The sequence below is a fragment of the Eptatretus burgeri genome, chromosome 16 (genome assembly GCF_056783735.1).
Source record: "Eptatretus burgeri isolate ZD-2024b chromosome 16, Ebu_testis_v1, whole genome shotgun sequence".
Taxonomy (NCBI): Eukaryota; Metazoa; Chordata; class Myxini; order Myxiniformes; family Myxinidae; genus Eptatretus; species Eptatretus burgeri.
In genome coordinates, this window is record NC_140976.1 from 11,336,073 (window position 1) to 11,357,597 (window position 21,525).

Below are 21,525 nucleotides of genomic sequence, written 5' to 3' on the forward strand. Positions count from 1 at the left end.
CCAGGCAGGACAGATAAATGGAGAAAGAATGAATGCAACAAGCACATAAGTTGACGTACACACAGGACAAATGAAGCCAGTGGTCTAAGCAGCCTGGTGTTGGCTTAGTGGTTAGGGTGGTGGCTTGGGATCCTAGGGTCCTGAGTTCAAGCCCCGTTGGCCGCTGAATTAATACACCAGGGGGTTGACTCAGCCTGTCATCCTTCCGAGGTCGGCAAAATGAGTACCAGTGTGTGTACTGGTAGAGGGTCACTGCATCAGCGACAGTCATGCTTCCAAGAAATGATAGCGACCCTGGCAGCGAAGATGTGTGTAATACGCAGCATTCAAAATGATGTAATTCGCCCCAGAACCCTCATTGCACATGTGTAGAAACCCTGATATACAGTGGTGTTTGGGGTTCCATAAAGTATACCGTGTGTGTAAGATGAGGATTGTTAGATAAAATGGCTTACAAAGCTTCGAAAAGAAGCTGAAAATACTTGGAAAAGGACCCGAGTGAAAGGCTTGTTCCTCTGCACAACGAAAGACTCAAACGTTCTCAGCTCGCCAAACAGGCAGCTGCCCTCCCTGCAAACTCCCGACCATGTGGGCCAGTGCAAGGTGCGAGTGTTTTCGAGTTTGTTTGTTTTTATCCTGAAAAATAGACCCAAGTGAACACACAAGTTATGTTAAAAGATTGGCCTTTAGAACCCTACTCAAATCGTCCTTATGAAGGGGGGGGCAAACAAATCCACACTGTGTTCTATATCGGTTATCCAACTCATTCTAACCACTGACTCCCTCATATTACAGATCGGTACTTTGCGGGTGACGTAGAAAGCTGAGATTTTCTGTGCTGATGGACATCGAAGCCGATACACCGGTAAAAATCACAGAATCGTCGGAAAACATCCGTAAATGAAAATATAAGTAAATGAAAAAATCAAATGCAGGTGAGCGACCTGAGACAATGGGGAAGCACAGCTTGTTATTGCTTACAGTGTGTAAGTATACCCCACGTGTGTGTGTGTGTGTGTGTGTGTGTGTGTGTGTGTGTGTGTGTGTGTGTGTGTGTGTGTGTGTGTGTGTGTGTGTGTATACACTGATGAGCCAAAACAATATGACCACCTGCCTAATATGCTGTTGGTCCTCCGTGTGCCGCCAAAACATCGCCGACCCACCGTGGCATGGACTCTACAAGGCCCCTGAAGGTGTCCTGTGGTATCTGGCACCAAAACATTTGCAGCAGATTCTTCAAGTCCTGCAAGTTGCGAGGTGGAGCCACCGTGGATCGGACTTGTTAGTCCAGCACATCCCACAGATGCTCAATCGGATTGAGATCTGGAGAATTTGGAGGCCAGGGCAACACTGTGAACACTTCATCATGTTCCTAAAACCATTCCCGAACAATGTGTGCAGTGTGGCAGGGCACATTATCCTGCTGAAAGGGGCCACTGCCATCAGGGAATACCATTACCATAAAGGGGTGTACCTTGTCTGCGCCGATGTTTAGGTAGGTGACACGTGTCAAATTGGCGTCCACATGAATGGCCGGACCCAGGGTTTCCCAGCAGAACATTGCCCAGAGCATCACACTCCCTCCACCGGCTTGTCGTTTACCACAGTGCATCATGGTGCCATCATTTCCCCAGGTAAACGGCGCACACGTACACGGCCATCCATGTGATCTAAAAGAAAACGGGACTCATCGGACCAGGTGACCTTCTTCCACTGCTCCAAGGTTCAGTTCTGACGCTCGCGTGCCCATTGTAAGCACTTTTGATGGTGGACAGGGGTCATCATGGGCACTCTGACCGGTCTGCAGCTACGCAGCAGGGTGTGATGCACTATGGATTGTGACATTCCTCCTGTGACCACCATTAAAATTTTCTGTGATTTGTGCCACAGTGGACCTTCTGTCGGTTTGGACCAGACGGGATAGCCTTCGTTGCCCTCATGCATCGATGAGCCTTGGGTGCCCAACACCCTGTTGCCGGTTTGTGGTTTGTCCTACCTCGAACCACTGTTGGTAGGTACTCACCACTGCTGACCCGGAACACCCCACAAGCTTTGCCGTTTCAGAGATGCTCTGTCCCAGTCGTCTGGCCATAACAATTTGGCCCTTGTCAAAGTCGCTCAGGTCTTTACTCCTGCCCATTTCTCCTGCATCCAACACATCAACTTCAAGAACTGACTGTTCACTTGCTGCCTTTCTGTCCCACCCCTTGACAGGTGCCATTGTAACAAGATAATCAATGTTATTCGCGTCACCTGTCAGGGGTAAGAATGCTTTGGCTCATCAGTGTATACTCTCTCTCTCTCTCTGTCTCTGTCTCTGTCTCTGTGTCTGTGTCTGTGTCTGTGTCTGTGTCTGTGTCTGTGTCTGTGTCTGTCTGTGTGTGAAAAGTTTTAGAACACCCCCATTTTTCTAGTTTTTACTGAAATTTAAGCAGTTCGAGTCGAGTGAATAACCTGAAATGGTACAAAGCTAAGTGGTAAACTGCCAGAGGTTTAAAAAAAAAAAGTTTAGGTTCCCAAAAACTGAAAAATACTGTAAATTTCAGAGTTGTTTAAAAAGGCCCTTTTCAGGGAACAAGTAATGAGTTCACAACTGCAGCTATTCTGCAGCAATGGAAGTAAATGAAGCCTTTAAAGTTGATGCAAACAATTTCTGCAGGTGTCCCAACTGTTGTTGACTAGTTACAAACCCTTTGTCTGGATAAAAGCAGTGTTGGAACAGACTGTGTTGCTACACCCTCTGAAGCATTATTTGGACAATATTGCACTGCAGGAAGTAGTATATTGCTATCATAATGGCGAGAAAAAGACAATTAACAAAAGAAGACAGACAGACCATTATAACCCTTAAAAGTGTAGGTCATTCCTTTTGAGAAATTGCAAAGGAAGCCAAGGTGTCAGTGAGTACAGTTTCCTTCACCATCAAAAGGCACTTGGAAACTGGAGGAAACTCTGACAGGAAGAGGTCTTGCAGACCAAAGCCACAACACAATCAGAAGACAAGTTTCTGAGAGTCAACAGCTTGCATGATAGGTGGCTTACAGGACAGCAGCTTCAAGCACAGCTTAACACTGGTCGAAGTAAGGAAGTCTCAGTTTCAACTATGAAGAGAAGACTTCGAGCTGCAGGTTTGACAGCTCGAGTGGCAGTAAGAAAACCATTGCTAAGATGGCAAAATAAGAAAACGAGGCTTTCCTGGGCCATGAAGCACCACCAGTGGACTACTGAAAACTGGAAGAAGGTCTTATGGACCGATGAATCAAAATTTGAAATCTTCGGTTCATCACGCAGGGTTTTTGTACACTGTCGAGTAGGTGAAAGGATGGTTCCTCAGTGTTTGACACCAACTGCCAAACAAGGAGGAGGAAGCGTGATGACCTGCAGAAATTTTGCTGGATCCAGAGTTGGCGACTTGCCCAGAGTGACTGGCACCCTGAACCAAAATGGCTAACACAGCATTTTGCAGCGCCATGCAATACCCTCTGGTCTACGCCTCCTTGGTCAGGGGTTCATCCTACAGCAAGATAACGACCCAAAACATACCTCCAGGCTATGTCAGAACTACCTGAGAAGAAAATAAGACAGTAGGCTTCAAATTTTGGAATGGCCAGCACAGTCTCCAGACTTAAACCCCATCGAGCTGGTTTGGCATTAACTGGACAGAAGCAACCTACAAGTGCAACACATTTGTGGGAACTTCTGCAACAGTGTTGGGAAGAACTTTCCGAACAAGATTTGATTTCCATTGTAGAAAGAATGCCACGAGTATATTCGGCTGTTATATCTGCAAAAGGTGGCTACTTTGATGAGTCAAAAATTTAGATTAAATTTTGTTCAACAAAATGATTTCACGATTTCTTTTGTATCTGCAATTGTTTATTTGTTCTATGCTTTAATTTCAGAGTACATTGAAACATTAAACTGCTTCAATTTCAGTAAAAACTGGAAAAATGGGGGTTTTCTAAAACTTCTGACTGGGAGTGTGTGTGTGTGTGTGTGTGTGTGTGTGTGTGTGTGTGTGTGTGTGTGTGTGTGTGTGTGTGTGTGTGTGTGTGTGTGTGTGTGTGTGTGTGTGCTGTCTTGCCTCTTTGGAGGTGCAACACATAGCCAAACAAGAGTTGTGAAAGGGGGAAAATTGCAGCCTAAGGCACTCTTGGGGGTGGGGAGATGTAAGATCAGTGTAAGGGCCCTGTCACACCTTGATGTTTTCGCCAGCGTATGGCAACGTATCAAAATGTTTGTGAAACGCTGGCGTATGCTGAACTATTGATGTTTTTTTTTTCAGTTTTGGGTGTATTCATAACGAGTTGGACGTATGCATAACGTATTAGTAATGTACACAGAACGTTTCGATAACTTATACCAACGAATTCTTAGCGTGTTGTCAGCGTTCACAACCTATGCCCAATGATAGTCTAACTTATGCATAGTGCGCGGCAGCGTATCGCCGACGATCACGTGGCGTAACCTATTAATTGGCTGCCGCTCAACAATTCAAATCATAACCGCACTAGACATCGAAGTGTCAACATCGCCGTCATGCCGAAAAAAAAAACCAAAAAAAAAACCATGGAGTCTGGAACACTGACTGGTTCCTCCTGTGAACCCCATTTTTATATACCAATTCCCCTAAACGCTGCCAATACGCCATTATACAGTAGCTGTAAGTTAGAAACACCTTCAGTAAGTTCTGTGGTCGTCCGGAAGACGTCAAATACATCTACATACGTCAATATGCGTTGGGGATACGTCACACATCGGTTCAAAGCACGTTACTCATAGGTTCGAAATAAGTTTTGGGTATGCTAAACATTACCTCGACTTGTGAGTAACTTACAAGTAACGTGTGTCAACAATCGCATAACATGCCTACAACTTATGGCCAGCGTATGCGGAACGTGTGAGTCATACGCTGGCATACGTCGAAAAATTTTGAGCATGTTAAAATTTGTCGACGAGCTCGGCGTACTACGCCGTATGCCAGCGTGCTTCAGCGTGCTCTTAACGTATACAAAACTTACCCATAACATATTCGACGTGTGCCAGCGTATTCGCCAAATTTTTTATATGTCGGCATACGCTGGCTAAAACGTTAAGGTGTGACAGGGCCTTAAGTATGGTGAGAAATTGAGATAAGGAGGGATCTTTGAATGGAGAGGGATGCTATGACAGTGGGGGGGGGGATGAGGGGGAAGCTTTGACTGCTCCCTTGTTCTGCTTTATTTTTTTTCTTTAATGTAATTAATTTTTATTCTCAATCGCATAAAACTTCAGGAATTAATGTATTCTGGATTTTTTTTTTCATGGTTTTAGTAATTTTTTGGCACACCATGTACAATGCCCAACAGGATCATTTAAAAGTGATTTGTAAGAGCATTCACGAAGCTATTACTCAAACCGTTGCATGGTTATCTAAACTTGATATTGGATTCTAAATTGTAAGCAAACCACCTACTCCATGAAGATCTGTCATGAGTTTCAAGAGGGAGTTCTCATTATTACCTCCACCTGTTTTCACCCCTGTCTGTCTGTCTGTCTGTTTGTCTGGCTGTGAGTAGGATAACTCAAAAAAGTTATGAACTGATTCAGATGAAACTCGGTGGACAGGTCCGGTGTGTGACAAGGACCAATTAATTTGATTTTGCTGAAGATCTGGATCCGGATATGATAATTTTTTATGTTATTCTTTACCATTGAGAGATCAAGCCAAAAACGATATATACAGTGCAGTTGTAGACGAATTATGACAAAACTCGGTGGATGAGTTGGGTAGGTGACTCGAACAAGCCGATGAGATTTTGGTTCAGGTCCGGATACAGATCCGGCATATCGGTGGGATACAAAACTTGAACTGTTCAGCCTGGCAGAGGTATGTGTTCTACTGATTGCTGTTGTAGTTCCTCCTGTGTTTCAAAAGTGCTGACTATCGGTGTAATCACTTCTGTTGTTTTACAATAATCTCTACAGTTCTAACTCAAATTCCTGGTTCCTTTATTTTATTTTTTTTTGTCTTTTGAATTTTTTTTTCTTTCAAATTCATTCTTTGGCACATGAAATGTCATTTATTGTGTTGCACCTCTCTTATTTGTCCATGATGATTATATCTGTTATTCCTGCCTGTATTTATTGTCTGTTGTAAATATTGTTGTCTTCCAGCAATTTGTACTTTTTGCTCGATCGAAGTGGTTATTTATTGTTATTTATCTTTTAAAATAACAATTTCTACTACTCCTCCTCTTCCCTTTATAAAGGGTGAGGTCCGATGGCACCATACTTCTGCCCTGCCTTGACCACGATACTCCTCCAACCCCTTCTATCCTCGGCCAACTCTCTCCACTCTCCAACCATTCCTACCTTCCAGATATCACTACTCTCACAATCCTCGCATCTCAACCTCAGTTTACCTCTTTTCCTCCTTCCATGCTCCCTCAACTTATCTGCTCTCTTTGCCATTCTCTCTCCCTCCATCCGTACCAAGTGACCAGCCCATCTCAGCCAGAATTTCACCAATCTCCCTGTCAAACTCATCGACACACTAATCCATCCATCCATCGGGACCATAGTCTGTGCAGAGCGTTGGTACTGCCTAAGCAGTCTCCTTGGCAATTGGACACAATCCTGGACGGGTCACCATTCCGACACAGGATACCAACAAGCTGGCATTCATTTTGCCGACCTCGGAAGGATGACAGGCAGAGTGAACTCCACCTGGTATTAATTCAACAGCCGAGGGGGATTTTGAACCTAGGATCCCAAACCCACCACCCTAACCATTAAGCCAACACCAGGCATACACCAATCTCCTCTCTCAGTTCATCCATCATCTTCCTATCCACCCTCTTCACTCCTGCAATCCTCCTGATCTAGTTGTTCTCACAAACCTGCAGCCTCTGTTGTTGTTTCTGTCAGTGCCACCGTCTCCAGACCGTAAATGTCGGCTGGCGTTACACATGACATCATAACCTTCTCTTTCAATATTCCTCATATCTTTCTGTCTGCCATTCCTCCCTCCATTCTCCTCCACACATTCACACCCACCTGAATCCTCCTCCGCATCTCTGCCTCAGAGTTACCATCCCTGGTTACTGTTCCTCCCACATACTCAAACCTATTTCCCTGTCTGATCTCCTTCCCTTCTCACCTGATATTCATTTCTTTTTTCTGCTACCTGACCCACATCACCTCAATTTTCTCCATACTCATCTTCAGCCCATGCTTCCAAAATGCCTCCTTCCACTCCCCCATTAATTCCTGCATCTCCCGCCAACACTCCACCACAACAACCAGATTGTATGCATACAGCATCCCCCTCATACCACCCCTCAAGCTCAGCTTCCTGCTCACCAGCTCCATCACCATGATGGAGCATGATTCCATCACCATGATTCATCACCATCACCATCACCATGATTTCCCCTCCACTTCCCCCACCTAAGAATCTTCCGACCCCTGCTCATAACCTCCTTCCTTTGCTTCATCCATACCACAAACATCATGGGCTTGTGCTGGTTGGTAACATGCTCTCCCGCCACTGCCTTATAATCCTTAACCCTCCACAACTGTCGCTTCCTTACCACCACCAAATCTAGTTCTGTTCTTTGATGTCCACTTCTTTCGGTAATCTTTTGGCTTTCCCACTTTTGAAAGAATGAACCAGCTATGGCCATCCCATTCCCCACCACCAGCTCCACCAGCTCTGGACCCTCTCTATTCCTCGTCCCCCCCGGCTTCACGACTCCCACATGCGCGTTATAGCCTCCCCCCCCCACCCCGGCAATGCACAGCATCATGTCCAGCTAAACCATTCACATCATCCTCTCCAGTGCGTTCCTGAATTCCTGCTTCTCCACCCCAGTCCTTCCAGTTTGTGGCCCATATACCGACATAACACAATCATTTGCCTCAATCACCACGCATGCCATTACTATCTGTCCGTCCCCATCTTTCCACTCTGACCACCTGCTTACTGATCTCTTCTGATACTATTATTCCCATGCCATTACTCCTTCCATCCCCACCCGTGTGCAGCAATTTGTATCCTCCTACCAACTTCCTCGCCCCATCTCCTTTCCATCTGGTGTCCTGCACGAACAAAACTTCCAACCTCCTCTGCATCATCTCCACCACTTCAACCCCTCTCTCCCCTATTGATACCACATTCAAACAACCTCTCTTCTGAACCGCTGCCCACCTGCCAGAGCTAGTACCATCTTGATCTGTTTGGGAGGCTTTGGTCATCGATCAGTATTGCTGGCTGTGGACCCACTACCTTAACCTGTTATCATAATCTTGTGTATGCACACACACCACTCTTTCTCCACTCACTCCCCACCTCCACATTTGACTCCTCATCCTTCCGCCCCCCCCCCAACCCCACTCACTCCCTCTTCTCTTCCTCCTGCCACCCCTTCCCTTCTTTATGTCCCGCTCTCCCTACTCTCCTTAATACATAAAATTTGTGATTATTCTGCTTCCACCATATAAATGCTTTTCACAAAAGTTGATCAATTCCCTCACAAAACTCTCAAATCTCCCAGTGAGATTATTTTAACAACTCAAGAACAAAGAGTCAAAATAAAAGATACTACAACTATTTGGTTCGGCAGAAGCCATACCTTTGTCGTGCGGGAACTGTGTTCTTGGGTGATGAAGAGGACAAAGAGAGCGAGGCAACATTGGTGGTTCGGCTGCGTGCGACTGGAGCAGTAATCATTGGAGTGTCGAATATGCATGAGCTGGGAATTGGTATCACCGGCTGCAATCCAAACAGGTAGTTTTTCCTGTGGTGCATTGGATGTTTCACTTTGAAAATACTTTTTAAATAAAAAAATAGAAAATAAAACGGCTTGTACAAGTTCAAGAGACTAAAGCTCTTCCAGTGGTTGACTCGGAATAAAACTGATAGAAGGATTGTTTCAGATCTTTGTGGAGCGACAGGATGTGGCTGACAGAGGGCAAATTGGCATCATACTGACAGTGGTGGCCACAGGTAGACAAAACGAGTGAGGGAGTGAACAAGCAAGAAGAGAGGAGAAAATGCATAAATGTGCATGTAAGAGGGTGAGTTCAGTAAAGTTAATGAGTGCTTATAAAAAATTCCAAGTCAGGATAGGGAATGACATGAGATTGTGTTGTACCCCAGGCTTAATTCTGGTGAGAAGAGAACCACCTCCTGAAGGTAGTTCCACAAATGGGGAGAGGAAAAGAGAGGTGAAAGTAAGTCGAGATCTAGATCTAAGGAGTTTAACCGGGAAGGGGATGAAGGGCTGAGAGCAAGGTCAGGTATGGGAGCATGCGCCAAAGCAACGCGTCGCTGCGTCCACTTTCCGCCGGTACTCCAGGGGCCTCCGTCTGGCCATCCCCCAGGCAGATGTCTGGCCCATCCCCATCTCCTTGAGATGCTGATCAACCTGCTGCAACCACAATGAACGTGGTCAGCCCATTGGCCTCCTCCACTGACAAGGTTCCCTCGCTGAGAGAATCTGGTGAGCAGGATCAGCGTCAGGAAAACGAGCCACATGTCCATACAGCCATAGCTGATGCTCACCGACTATGCAGGAAACAAATCTCATTTGAGTCTCTCAAAGCAACCGCTCGTTGGACACAAAGTCCGACCAGCGATAGCTAAGGATTCTCCGAAGAGATGAGAGCAAGACCGGACAAAATGAAATAACCAGGGATCACCAACCTGTCTGCACTGACAGAAACACCTTGTGCTTTAGCCAAAACAAAGAAGATGCTCAAAATGTTGAGAGCTTTAGATGATACAGAATGCAGGAGATGTGTGAAGTGGGGGTGCTGCTAGTCCATTGGTGGAGAGTAGTTCTCCATTGAGCTATGGACCAAGGCCATGTATGCTGAAAGTAGTGATTTTTTTTTTTTCCCCCCTAAGTAATTATGACAACATGGGATGCCAAATCTATGTCTGGGATGGTTTTGAAGACCAATTTTGTTCAATGACCAGCCCAGGAGAGTTCTGACAGATGGTGAAGACTACAAGTTCGAGAGACCGAACCTCCAGTGGTTGATGAGTAATGAAATGGATAGAAGCATCGTTTGATTATTATTATTATTATTATTATTACTTTTTTTTTTTTTGGTCATTTTGCATCACGTAGAGTCATCTGCAAAAAGGAAGAGCAGGTTACCAGAGCATCAGAGATTGTTTGTCTGTGGAACAAGACTGTCCTTCTTGCCACTCGAGCATCCACTGCAAAAGGAAAGCAGAGCATTTCACTGATGGCAATTCTTTCTGACTTGTTTTGACTGGTCAGAAAGCTAGGTATGAGGCTGGCCTTGTATTTTGCAGACAGCTTGGCAAGCAGAGCAGGATGCTAGATCGTTGAGTGCCTGTGAAATGTCCATGCAGTCGGTCCTGACATCTTGTTTCGGATTTTGGGCCTTCTACCATTGCTGAGAGAAGCAGTAGCTCATCCAGTTTTGTGGCCAGGATGGAATCCAAACTGATGAGGCTGAAGTGACTGGGGTGCTTAACTGAATCTTTTGTTCATTAAGGCATCCATCTAATTGTTTTTTTTTTACTCTTTTAACCTATCATTCATTAATTTTTCAGGGTATGCAAATTGTTTGCTACAGTCACAAAGACGTTTGTGTTATTCACATTTTTATTTTCAACAAGAGTGTAGTGAAAGTGATGTTACCTCTGCATTTTCCAGGCACCATGGCACCCCTTGTAACCCATACCAGCCTGGACATTGCACCGGTGGGAGTTCTAGTGGATGTGCTGCAGCTGTGGCTTCAGGTATCTGGAAACGCACATTGCTGCTTCGTAATCTTAAGCTATTGCTGATCTTCCCTACATATTTCCCAAACCTCATTCGGCTTCGACCCTTTAACTCGTGATGTTGCATTGCAGCCCTCTTTGTTGTTGTTGAGCAACTCTACAATATGGCGTATTAAAATGAAGTTCAACCAGAAAACGTTTTCGAAGAAAAATGAGTCGGCAGGGTAGGTACAAAGGAGCGAGAGGTTTGTGAGAGAGATCTTGAAGTAAACACAGAATCGAGAAACTCAGCCTTGTCATGAGCTGTGATGCTATTTGAAGTGTGAGATGGGGTGGAGGGACAGCATACACGAGAGACAAGGTGCAACCAGGTCTTTGAGGAAGGATGAAGGTTCAAGAGTTTAGCCTTGAGATTTGACGGATGTTGGCTGGCTCTCATGAAACTGCGAACTTTGTGGAATCAACCTGACGTGGCCTTCAGTCTGATTTCCATTCCATGAACATATAGTTGGCCTTCCACGAAGATGGCAGGATTACCAGTTGCTGATAAAATCTATCCGTGGGGGTGAGGAAGGGCTTTGAGAAAAATTCCAGACGAGTCCAGGAATATTGAAACATTTAAGAAAGAAAAGAGAAGGTGAAGCTTCAGGGTCAAATAATATGCATCTGAGACTGTTGTGGGAGGTGGCAGAGCATTTAAATGTGAAGTTCGCTACAAGATGGCGGAGAGTGCGAGTATGAACGGCAATTTGAGCACTGAGTGCAAGATGTGCTGCCTCGCCCATCGTTGACCGTCATCTCACGCCTCTGGTGAGAAATCCGATTGTTGCGACGGTACTACGACGATCGTTGAGGCATCCCTGAGGTGTCGTCATGTCTACGTTCATCAGAATCGACACTTCCTGCTCGGCGCTTGGCCGTCTTCGTCAGTCGGCCTTGCGTGCGGTTTATTTCCCGTAGCCTGAGGACTGCTCAAATTTTTCACTCCCCAGGGCTTTTAAAGCTCGTGATTTTGCTGGTGCGATTGCCACGTGCTATTTTCAGCCTCTGGCATAAGACAAACCTAAACGTTTTATTTCTTTATTTTAATCCAGGCTGCACCATCGAGGGATTTCCGTCTTGTACGGGCTTGGTGTGTTGTGTTCCTCATCCGTAATTCAGTCGGTTTGGCGTGGAAATGGTTGACATTGTCGTTGCGTCGAGATGCCCGTGTCTTGCGGGGTGAGGAATATCCTCAGGGCATGGTGAAAGAGCTTGCGGGGGTCTAGGCACAGAAAGAGGGAGCCGAGGAGTGTGTTTATGTAAGTGCGAGTATGCTGAGGGTCGAAGTGAGTGGCGATAGTTCATTTTGAAAACTGTTTATTCTTTTTGTAAACTGGAGAAAAACACCACTTAAATTTATTAATGAGAAAGGGGAGGGGAAATGAGTAACCGGGGTGGGGTGGGAATGAAGGGAACTCCAAGGGAGTGCATGAATGAAAACTGGGTACAATATTTGGGTAAATTTAAACGCCCCTTTTGAAGATGATTATCGGGCTGCTCATCATGAAAAACCTAAAAAAAAAAAGCCTGACCAAGATGGTGGTGCACCATCTTGATCAGCCGCTTTCACCTCGCAGGGTCTTATGTTGCCATTTTCTTTCGGCCTGCCAAATATGCCTCGACTGGGAACAGGCCACAACAGTTTCTGTACAATAAAGCGCTCAGAACCCCCCCCCCCCCACTTTCCTTGCTCATGTTAAATACCTGATCTTCATACCTACAAATCGCTGCGTACATTGCTTTTGTAAGTGTTGTCATTTTTCAAATTAGGAGCTTGGAGTGATGTTATCTTCTATATCAAGGTGAATGAGATGTTTGTTTGTTCGTAATCACGCCAAAACTTTATGGGATCAGATTTTTATTTTAACCACAATCCACCTTTACTAGTAGTATTAAACGGTCATTTTCTTACAAATCATAACTCGTAAAAACACGAGCCACCACTTGTCACCATCTCCAAGGGTAGATCCCATATACACATTGCTTTATAAAAAGCCCAAATATTTTCAGATTTCAACCAGGATACCAATATAATTGGTGAGATGGTGAACTCCGATTGTCAAATATCATATCAGATGTGAAAAATAACTTGATTAAGACGTTAAAACAATTGGTACGTTCGGCGAAGGAGTCACGTGACCTCTCAAATGCGCTAATCGCTTATTCTAAAACAGCCTAATCAAGCTAAACCAACCTATTCATCGATTTAAAGGTAATTTTACTGCACATGTTACAACATAACTCTCAAGGGTGTAAGAAGAGTTTGTATTAAAAAAAAAAGCTCATCACCTTAGCTAACTTCTCCAAATTCCTTTGAGGAAGGGAGGGAAAGGGTGGAGTTGGGAGGGGAACGAGTGTGATGGGAGTCGGGCAACGCCGGGTACCTTTGCTAGTTGTATAATAAATGACCGTTTGTGAACGGAATTTTGTTTTTAGCTGGACTTCTCAAGGCTAAGTAGTGTGGAAATACAGAAGGGTTTTCCTTCATGTATGTAATTCAAATAAAGGGATGAAAAAATTGATGTTTTTATTTATTTATTGCAAATGTCGTTATTTTAATGAAGATCGCGTATGTTGAGGTAAAATGTGTGACCTCATAGATGGCAAGAGATCTGCATTTCACGGGTTTGGCTCGTTTTGCTTCTGAAAATCCACAAACCCGTTCATGTGTGGTCAACCCATATTGGATGGAAAGTACGATTTTTAAAACGCAATGTTTCACTTCCATTCCACCCGCAAGGATCGACGACAGACTGATAGACCAGTCGCCGATATGCAAGGTATCACTCCAGTATATTTGTTTAAAATTTTTTTTTTTTTTAACTACACAAGGGTGATGTCCCTGTGCTAGCCACACTGTACTCCTCCTTTCCCCCCTCACTCCCCCCCCCACACCTCCCCACTTCCATCCCAATTTAAAAGACGTCGTGAAGTGGTAGATTGAATTAATTTGTTGCTGCTGGAGGGCAGGCATGATGGGCCAAATAACCTTTTTATAAAATAAATAAATAAAGGCTCCTTGTATGTGTTCAGTTGGCTGCGCCTGGATGGGTTTGAGGGTTGTGGAGTAGCTGCTGAAACCCTAATCCTATCCAGGCTCCTCCTGATGACTCGATCTTTACTCTTTAAGTCTTCGGGTTCCTTCTTGGTCTTCAGTTTGATTTGATTAAAATTGTCGTTTTGAGCTCACCTGTTCGAAGAACAGAGAGCTATAGCGATACCCCCGGCGTGAGCGTGAAAATGTTAAAGTTTTTGGTGCAAGTTATTTCCTTTCTAATGTTTTTATCTACCACACTATTTTTTACTGATTACAATATACAAATACATATATTGCTTTAAAATTATTTGGATCAGACTTCTCTGCAATGCTTTATCAAAAATATTATTAAACTAGTTTTTTAAAAACGATAAATGTATAAACAGGTGAGCATTGGGTGGCTTTGACACCAACTCTCTGGTTAAGTTATGGCATGATGTTATGAGGATTTTCAATAATTTATTTTCGCAGAAATCCATCGACTGGATGAATGAACCATGTTTAAAAAAAAAAAAAATTTTTTTTTGTCTTTCTGGCCAGGTCTCTGTCCTCTCAGCTTTGGAACTGATGGAGGTGGCTCTATTCGCATCCCAAGCAGTTTCTGTGGCATCGTTGGCTTAAAGGGTGAGAGTGGTTGACACAGTAGAAGATGTTTGATCAAGACACAAGTGGAATGAGAGATTCTCAGTTTTTTTTAATTTTTTTATTTTTAACATGGCAACAGGCTGCAACACAAATTACGTGCATACATATCAGCAAATGCATGAAACAAGATGAGATTTGACTTCAGAAAAACGACTGCTGAGCTTGGGGGAAGGGACCCAAGTTTGCAGGGCATTATGGATACCTTGACGCTATCTTTACGACGTAACTTTTCTCTCTCCACTCAGCGGGGCAATTAAAAGGAAATTTCCTCCCCACCGTAACCCCCTCATGGATGTCGGTCAACCTGTGGGATTTCTCTGCGCTCTATCCTTTCAATGCTGAGCGTCAAGCAATGAAGCAATACATAGCATTTTAAAATGTGTTTTGTGTGACTTGGTCAGGGTCAGAATCAAACCACCGACCTCCAAGACTCAAAGTGAACACTCTAGCCATTATGTCACTGAGGCTGATCATGGAGAAAGCATAATGGCATGGGTAGGAGGATTTCCAAAAAAATTGCAAAGACAGTGAAAAATGAAAATGGATTATTTAAAAAAAAAATTGATTGCATATGTTGTACAGTATTTTATTTTTTTACATGACGCAAGATTTGTTTATACTTGCATGTAGAAAGTCGAGAGGAGACTTCCTTCTAGTCAGTAGTAACACCCTGCCTAATGTGAGTTCCAGGCTCACCTGGCTCAGACTGACCGCCGCCAGTATAGGCCCATGTGCAGTGTTACTGACGGAAGAAGGGAAGTGGCGGGGAAGGCAGATGAGAGCAAGAGGTTTCCACGGTAATTTTGGCGAGTATTCCCGAATTAAAAACACCCACTGCCTTGTGAGGAGGTCTCTTGGGAAGAAGGTGAGGAGAAAGTAACCTGGAAGACAAACACACTGGCAGGTCAGCCTGGGCAGTGCTGCTGTGTGGCTATAAATGAAATGTCCCAAACTCCATGATGGTATGCACTCTGCGAGGCCGAGTCGATGTTGCCGTGTCTGGGGCAGCCACAGTACCACTTTCCTCGGCCGTGGAAAGACATCAAAGTCCAGAGGGTTTGGCAGTCCGGAAGAGATCCAGATGTGAAGTAGTCAGGATGTGGAAATGATGGAGGGAGAGTTGTTGAGTTGGTTTCAGATGATGCAGAGAAGAGGGCTAGAGGTGAGGTCTGTTAGGGAGACCAAGTATAAAAGAGACAAAGCAAAGAGGTTAGCAGGAAGGTACAAGGTGTTACTCGCAGGAGGAGAAGGAAGAAGTAAGAATTTATGGAGTTGTGATTATCATATCGGAAGCGGTCAGAGGAGAGCTGGAAGGAACAGGGAGTGGTGGCATGGTTGATGATATAGAAACAACTGGTGTGTGTCTTGTTGGTATATGGGCCACTGATGGAGGTAGAGAAGCAGGAGTTCAGGGACTTATTGAAGAGGATGATGATGATGATGATGATGATGATGATGGTTGTTGAACTGGACGTAATGCTGTGTGTCGTGGGAGTAGCGGAGTTGGGTGAAGAAGAGATTGGTGGTAGATTAATTATAGATGGGGCATGAGGCATAGACATGGTTGAGATCTGTTGGAGTAAGTCGTGAGAAACAGTTTAGCCGTGGCTGGTGAATTCTTTCAGAAGTGGGAGAGTCATCAGATTACATCAGGAGTGGACACGACAAGGTGGAATTGAACCTGTTGATTGTTAGGAAGCAGCAGTGTTGTGGAGGATTAAGGACTGCAAAGGCCTTGCAAGATAGCACATCACAATACAGAACAAGCCTGCGGTGTTTGTTGTGTATTTGCGGAAGAGCAGGGAAGCTCAGCTCGTGGGCCAAAAGACGATCAAGTGGTGAAAATGTAAAACTGACATTTTGTGTAGCACAAGGAGAAGGTGAAGGCAACGTATGAGGGTCTTTGCGAGGAAGTCAGACGTTTGGAGTGGAAGACGTACAGAAAGGTATTTATGGGAGCTGCTGAAGAGTTGTGTATAATAGGTTTTAATTTTCTTTTTAAACATGTTCTACAATCAAGACAAAGTCCACGTCGATCTTTTGCTGCCCTTAACGGAATGTGGAATGTCTTCAAAATATTAAGACAATAGCGAGTGTGATTTTTGTTTGACGTGCTGATTTTCTTTTCTTTTTTTGCTTCTCCGCCACATCTTCCAGCAACTTTCGGCCGTTTCAGCTGCCATGGAGTACTTCCTGTTACATACTCACTTGGCGCACTTGGTGAGACAACCCACTGCAGAGAAACAGATGAGAAGCTAGTAGAATGGGGGAACTGAAACCTATAGGTTGACACAGCAATGGGAGTTAACATTTCTCTTGTAGGATCGTTGTGATTTTATTGATGACTAATTTTTTTTATTTTGTTTTTCCAGGTCCAATTTGCACATCTGTTAAGGATGCAGCTCTGTCGTACGCTTTGATCGCCGGTCCAGATCCTGCGTATCCCATTGGTATGTTGTTGTTTTGGGACGACGCATCTCGCCAAGAGTGAAACCTGTACCTGAATGAATTATTTCATTACATCATCATCTATCTCTCTCTCTCTCTCTCTCTCTCTCTCTCTCTCTCTCTCTCTCTCTCTCTCTCTCTCTCTCTCTCTCTCTCTCTCTCTCTCTCTCTCTCTCTCTCTCTCTCTCTCTCTCTCTCTCTCTCTCTCTCTCTCTCTCTCTCTCTCTCTCTCTCTCTCTCTCTCTCTCTCTCTCTCTCTCTCTCTCTCTCTCTCTCTCTCTCTCTCTCTCTCTCTCTCTCTCTCTCTCTCTCTCTCTCTCTCTCTCTCTCTCTCTCTCTCTCTCTCTCTCTCTCTCTCTCTCTCTCTCTCTCTCTCTCTCTCTCTCTCTCTCTCTCTCTCTCTCTCTCTCTCTCTCTCTCTCTCTCTCTCTCTCTCTCTCTCTCTCTCTCTCTCTCTCTCTCTCTCTCTCTCTCTCTCTCTCTCTCTCTCTCTCTCTCTCTCTCTCTCTCTCTCTCTCTCTCTCTCTCTCTCTCTCTCTCTCTCTCTCTCTCTCAACCGATGATCCTGTGCAAAGGCCTGGACCAGCCAAAGATCTCGCTCACTGGAATGTTTTCTCCGGACATAAAGCAACTGAAACTCGGTGTCTTCTGGGACTTTTTCAAGGTGAGGTGGATGCAAAGGACGATGACGTCATAGTTTCATGCATTTTTTTCAATTTGTGCTTTTCCAGAGCTTGTGTTTAATGGAATAAAACATTAGTCTTTCCTGCGTACATCTGGCTGTGTGCATGATTTAAATACCAACTAGAACGGCACTCGGTAGAGCGCACACCTCCGCCAGGCTGAACAGTTTATGTTTTGTCCCCCTCTGATGAGCTGGATCTTACTCCGAACCTCAACCAAAATCTAATCGGCGCGTTCTTGTCACTTAACTAACTCGTCCATCTTCCTTCCTTCCTTCCTTCCTTCCTTCCTTCCAAATGAGTGCTGCTTCTTCAGAATGAAGATTACCGCACTGCTGTTGTCGGCATGGAACAGCACCGATGCATCCAGTTGCATCATAATCAGAACATAACTTTTTGAAATATCGTGCTATATGTTGTTTTTGGCCCCATCTCTCAATGGCGAAGAATCACTTGAAAAGTTAAAAAAATTCTCGCATCCGGATCCTGATTCGGATCTTCACCAAAATCGAATCAACCCTTCCTTATCACACACCCAACCTGTCGACCAAATTTGTCCGAATCCGTCCACAACTTTTTGAGATATCCTGTTCACAGACACATGGGTGAAAACTTAACCTCCACCCGCCTTTGGTGGTGGAGGTAATAATGACGTCATAGTTTTAGTAGAGTTTTGTATCTCAAGAATAAAAGCTTATTTTAAAAAGACACACACACACACACACACACACACACACACACACACACACACACACACACACACACACACACACACACACACACACACACACACACACACACACACACACACACACACACACCCTTCTCTTTCATGGAACCAAATGTGATTCCAGTAACGTTTATGTAAAAATTGCTTGACATTTATTTTGCATTTTCTCTTTTCATCAAGCATTGTGATCAAGAGGTTTTTGAAAAATGTGAAGAAGGTGAGTTGGGAGTGGGGATGTGGGTGCATGGGATTGGTGGGAAAGAGTGTTTATTGGAAATACATAGGTGTAAGGTGAGGGAAGCGGCATATGCTGCGAATAGAAGACAAGAATGGCAATTGTTGAAAGTTTTAAACAATTGTTGATTAACATTGTTAATTTGATTTTACCTTTGGGGAAATAGACCTCGATTGAATGTCAGGTCAGGTTCGATCTGTGACCTGCTACAGGTACCATGTAAACCTGTACTAACCTGTTCCATGGTCGGGTTGTCGGCGACTAAACCGTCTCCCCCACCAGGTTTTCTGGTGAGGAGGGTGTTTGGATATGGACACCCAGCAGGATTAAAAACAAAACCTGTCAAAGGGCGGAGGAGCTCCTTGTGAGCCAACGGCCATCCATATCTAGTGCCCAACTGTGTCTGCGGACGTCCTCCTGCAGTTGGGTTACTTCTTATTGGGAGGTTGGTGGCAGGATTTGCACTCCAGCCACCGTAAAACGCTTCATTCCGCAAAACGCAAAAACGCAAAAAAATCTGAAAACCCACTCCGTGGGAGTACCTCCTGTGCAGCTTCCCTTCGCAGGGCAGCTCACCGGATGATGGGATTGGGGCAAAGCCTTCGGGACCCCCAATCTTTGATAGGAGGGAAACCACGGGGTAACATCCCTGGGTCAGATTGCGGGAGAGTGTGTCGGAGTGGTGCTGAGGTGTCGTCCACCAGACGGCGGTCTCCTTGGGTTAACCTGAGGCGGTCCCTTCGGGTGGGTGCCTGGAATGTCCTATCCCTAAGAGAGGATGATCACCTGTCTCTGTTATCATCTGAGCTCAAGCGTTTGGACATCGGGATTGCAGCTCTCTCTGAGGTTCGGAGACCGGATTGCGGCGAGATAATGGTGGGTGGTTACACCTACTATTGGTCTGGTCGCTCTGATGGTTACCATACCCAAGGAGTTGCTGTAGCTGTGTCCAATAAGCTGACCCCAATGATAATTGAGGTAACACCGGTCAACGAGCGTATTATGAGATTAAGGATTCGTCACTCCTTAGGTGTCATTTCCCTGGTCTCTATTTATGCTCCGACTGAGGCGAGTGATCTTACCGTGAAGGACACATTCTACGCCACACTCGAGTCTGTGGTTGATCAGTGCCCCAGACGAGATACACTTCTAGTCTTGGGGGATTTCAATGCATCGACTGGAACTGATAGGGATGGTTATGAGGTGTGTGTTGGTCCCCATGGGTCAGGAACTATGAACCAGAATAGCACTAAGTTCCTTGACTTTGCAAGAAGTCATGGACTTAGGGTGGCTGGTTCATGGTTTCAGCGCCCGCAAGCTCATCGCTGGACTTGGTATTCCAACGCTGGCGGTGTGGCAAAGGAGATTGACCATGTCCTCATTGACGGTCGTTGGAGGATGATCCAGAACTGCAGGGTCTACCGGAGTGCTCAGTTCCTCAATACTGACCACAGGCTTGTTGTAGCAACTCTAAAGCTGCACCTTAAATCCTGGAGAATGGTACCATCCCAGCCTAGGCTGGATGTTGCCAAGCTCAGGGATGAGAGAGTAGCTGAGGAGTTTGCGAACAGGCTGAGTGGACACTTGGGGGTCTGGGTGCTTTGGGGGTCCTGAAGAGTTGTGGAACACCTTCAAGACCACCGTCCTTGATGTTGCCGGTGGATGCCTTGGAGTTCACCGCAGGGCAAAGAAGAATTTTGTCTCTCAAGGGACACTGGATACCATTGACCAGAGTCGCAGGGCCAGGCTGAATGGCAGAGCTGAGCTGTTCAGGGAGCTGAGGCGTAAAACTGTACGTGCACTGAGGGTGGACAAGGAGGCCTATGTGCGAGGAATCTGTGAGGGGTAGAGCATCACCTGTGGACAGGTGATTCTCGTCCCGCTTACAGGGGAATTCGCGCATTACGTTCATCCAAGCCCATCCCTCGCAGCACTGCAGTTCGAGCAGAGAGTGGTAGGCTCTTGACAGAGGAGTCTGAAGTGAAGGCCCGCTGGGCCGGTTACTTCGAGCGGTTGTACCAGGCTGATCCCCCAGCTGTCGAGTTGGACGTCAAGGGTGTTACAATCCCTGTTGCTGACCCTCGAATCAACTGTGGTCCACCATCGCTTGTGGAAACACGGGCTGCGGTGAACCAGTTGAAACGGGGCAAAGCTCCAGGGATCTGTGGCATCCATGCCGAACTTCTCAAGGCTGGTGGAAATGCTGCACTCATGTCGTTGTATGCAGTTTTGTGCTCTGCCTGGAACACAGGCATCATCCCAACTGACTGGAAGAGGGGCCTTGTTGTCCCTCTCTGGAAAGGGAAGGGTGATCGCCAAGACTGCAACAACTACCGAGGGGTGACGCTGCTCTCAGTGCCGGGCAAGGTCTTTGCTCGGATAATTCTTGATAGGGTTCGCCACCATCTGCTTGAGCACCAGCGTCCAGAGCAGTCAGGCTTTACACCAAAGAGGTCAACGATTGACCGTATCCTTGCACTTCGTGTCCTCACCGAACGCAGACGAGAGTTTCGGCAGGGGCTGCTTGCAGCCTATGTTGATCTCTGTAAAGCGTTCGATTCAGTGAATCGGGATGTCCTCTGGAGGATTCTTGGTCTTCGTGGGGTGCCACCGAAACTGATCGATCTGATGTCTGAACTCTACTCTGGTACTGAGAGTGCTGTGAAGTGTGGTGGTACCGCCTCTGACTTATTTCCAGTTGTTACTGGAGTTCGTCAGGGATGTGTACTTGCCCCCACACTTTTCAGCACTTGTATGGACTGGATTTTTGGGAGGATGTCGGAGAGATCAAGTTGCGGTGCATCGTTTGGCAATGTCAAGATCTCGGACCTTGATTTTGCAGATGATGCAGTCATCTTTGCGGAGACTTTAGACATCCTCTTGGGGGCCCTCGAGGTGCTGAATGAGGAGTCGGAGCCGTTGGGATTACGGATTTCTTGGGTCAAAACAAAGATCCAGGCT

General features: G+C 45.6%; 2 protein-coding genes across 7 annotated transcripts in view; one reads left to right on the top strand and one right to left on the bottom strand.

The window, feature by feature from the left end:
- Positions 1–21,525, top strand: part of LOC147010515 (uncharacterized) — a 77,110-nt gene that overhangs the window by 20,750 nt on the left and 34,835 nt on the right. For all 5 annotated transcript variants that reach the window (XM_085859431.1, XM_085859427.1, XM_085859430.1 and 2 more), the window contains exons 8-14: positions 8,607–8,770; positions 10,677–10,762; positions 14,364–14,447; positions 16,626–16,688; positions 16,841–16,918; positions 17,492–17,580; positions 18,510–18,546. In XM_085859431.1, coding sequence (XP_085715557.1) covers positions 8,607–8,770; positions 10,677–10,762; positions 14,364–14,447; positions 16,626–16,688; positions 16,841–16,918; positions 17,492–17,580; positions 18,510–18,546 — 601 coding nt within the window. The remainder of the gene's footprint in view (positions 1–8,606; positions 8,771–10,676; positions 10,763–14,363; positions 14,448–16,625; positions 16,689–16,840; positions 16,919–17,491; positions 17,581–18,509; positions 18,547–21,525) is intronic.
- LOC147010516 (toll-like receptor 2 type-1) overlaps positions 14,473–21,525 on the bottom strand; it is a 112,442-nt gene continuing 105,389 nt past the window's right edge. The window contains exons 3-4 of one of the 2 annotated variants that reach the window (XR_015052346.1): positions 15,439–15,637; positions 14,474–15,349 (exon numbers count right to left, since the gene is read on the bottom strand). The gene's annotated coding sequence lies outside the window, so the exon portion shown is untranslated. Of the gene's footprint in view, positions 15,638–21,525 lie in introns of both variants that reach the window. The other variant, XR_015052344.1, reaches the window with a different exon arrangement.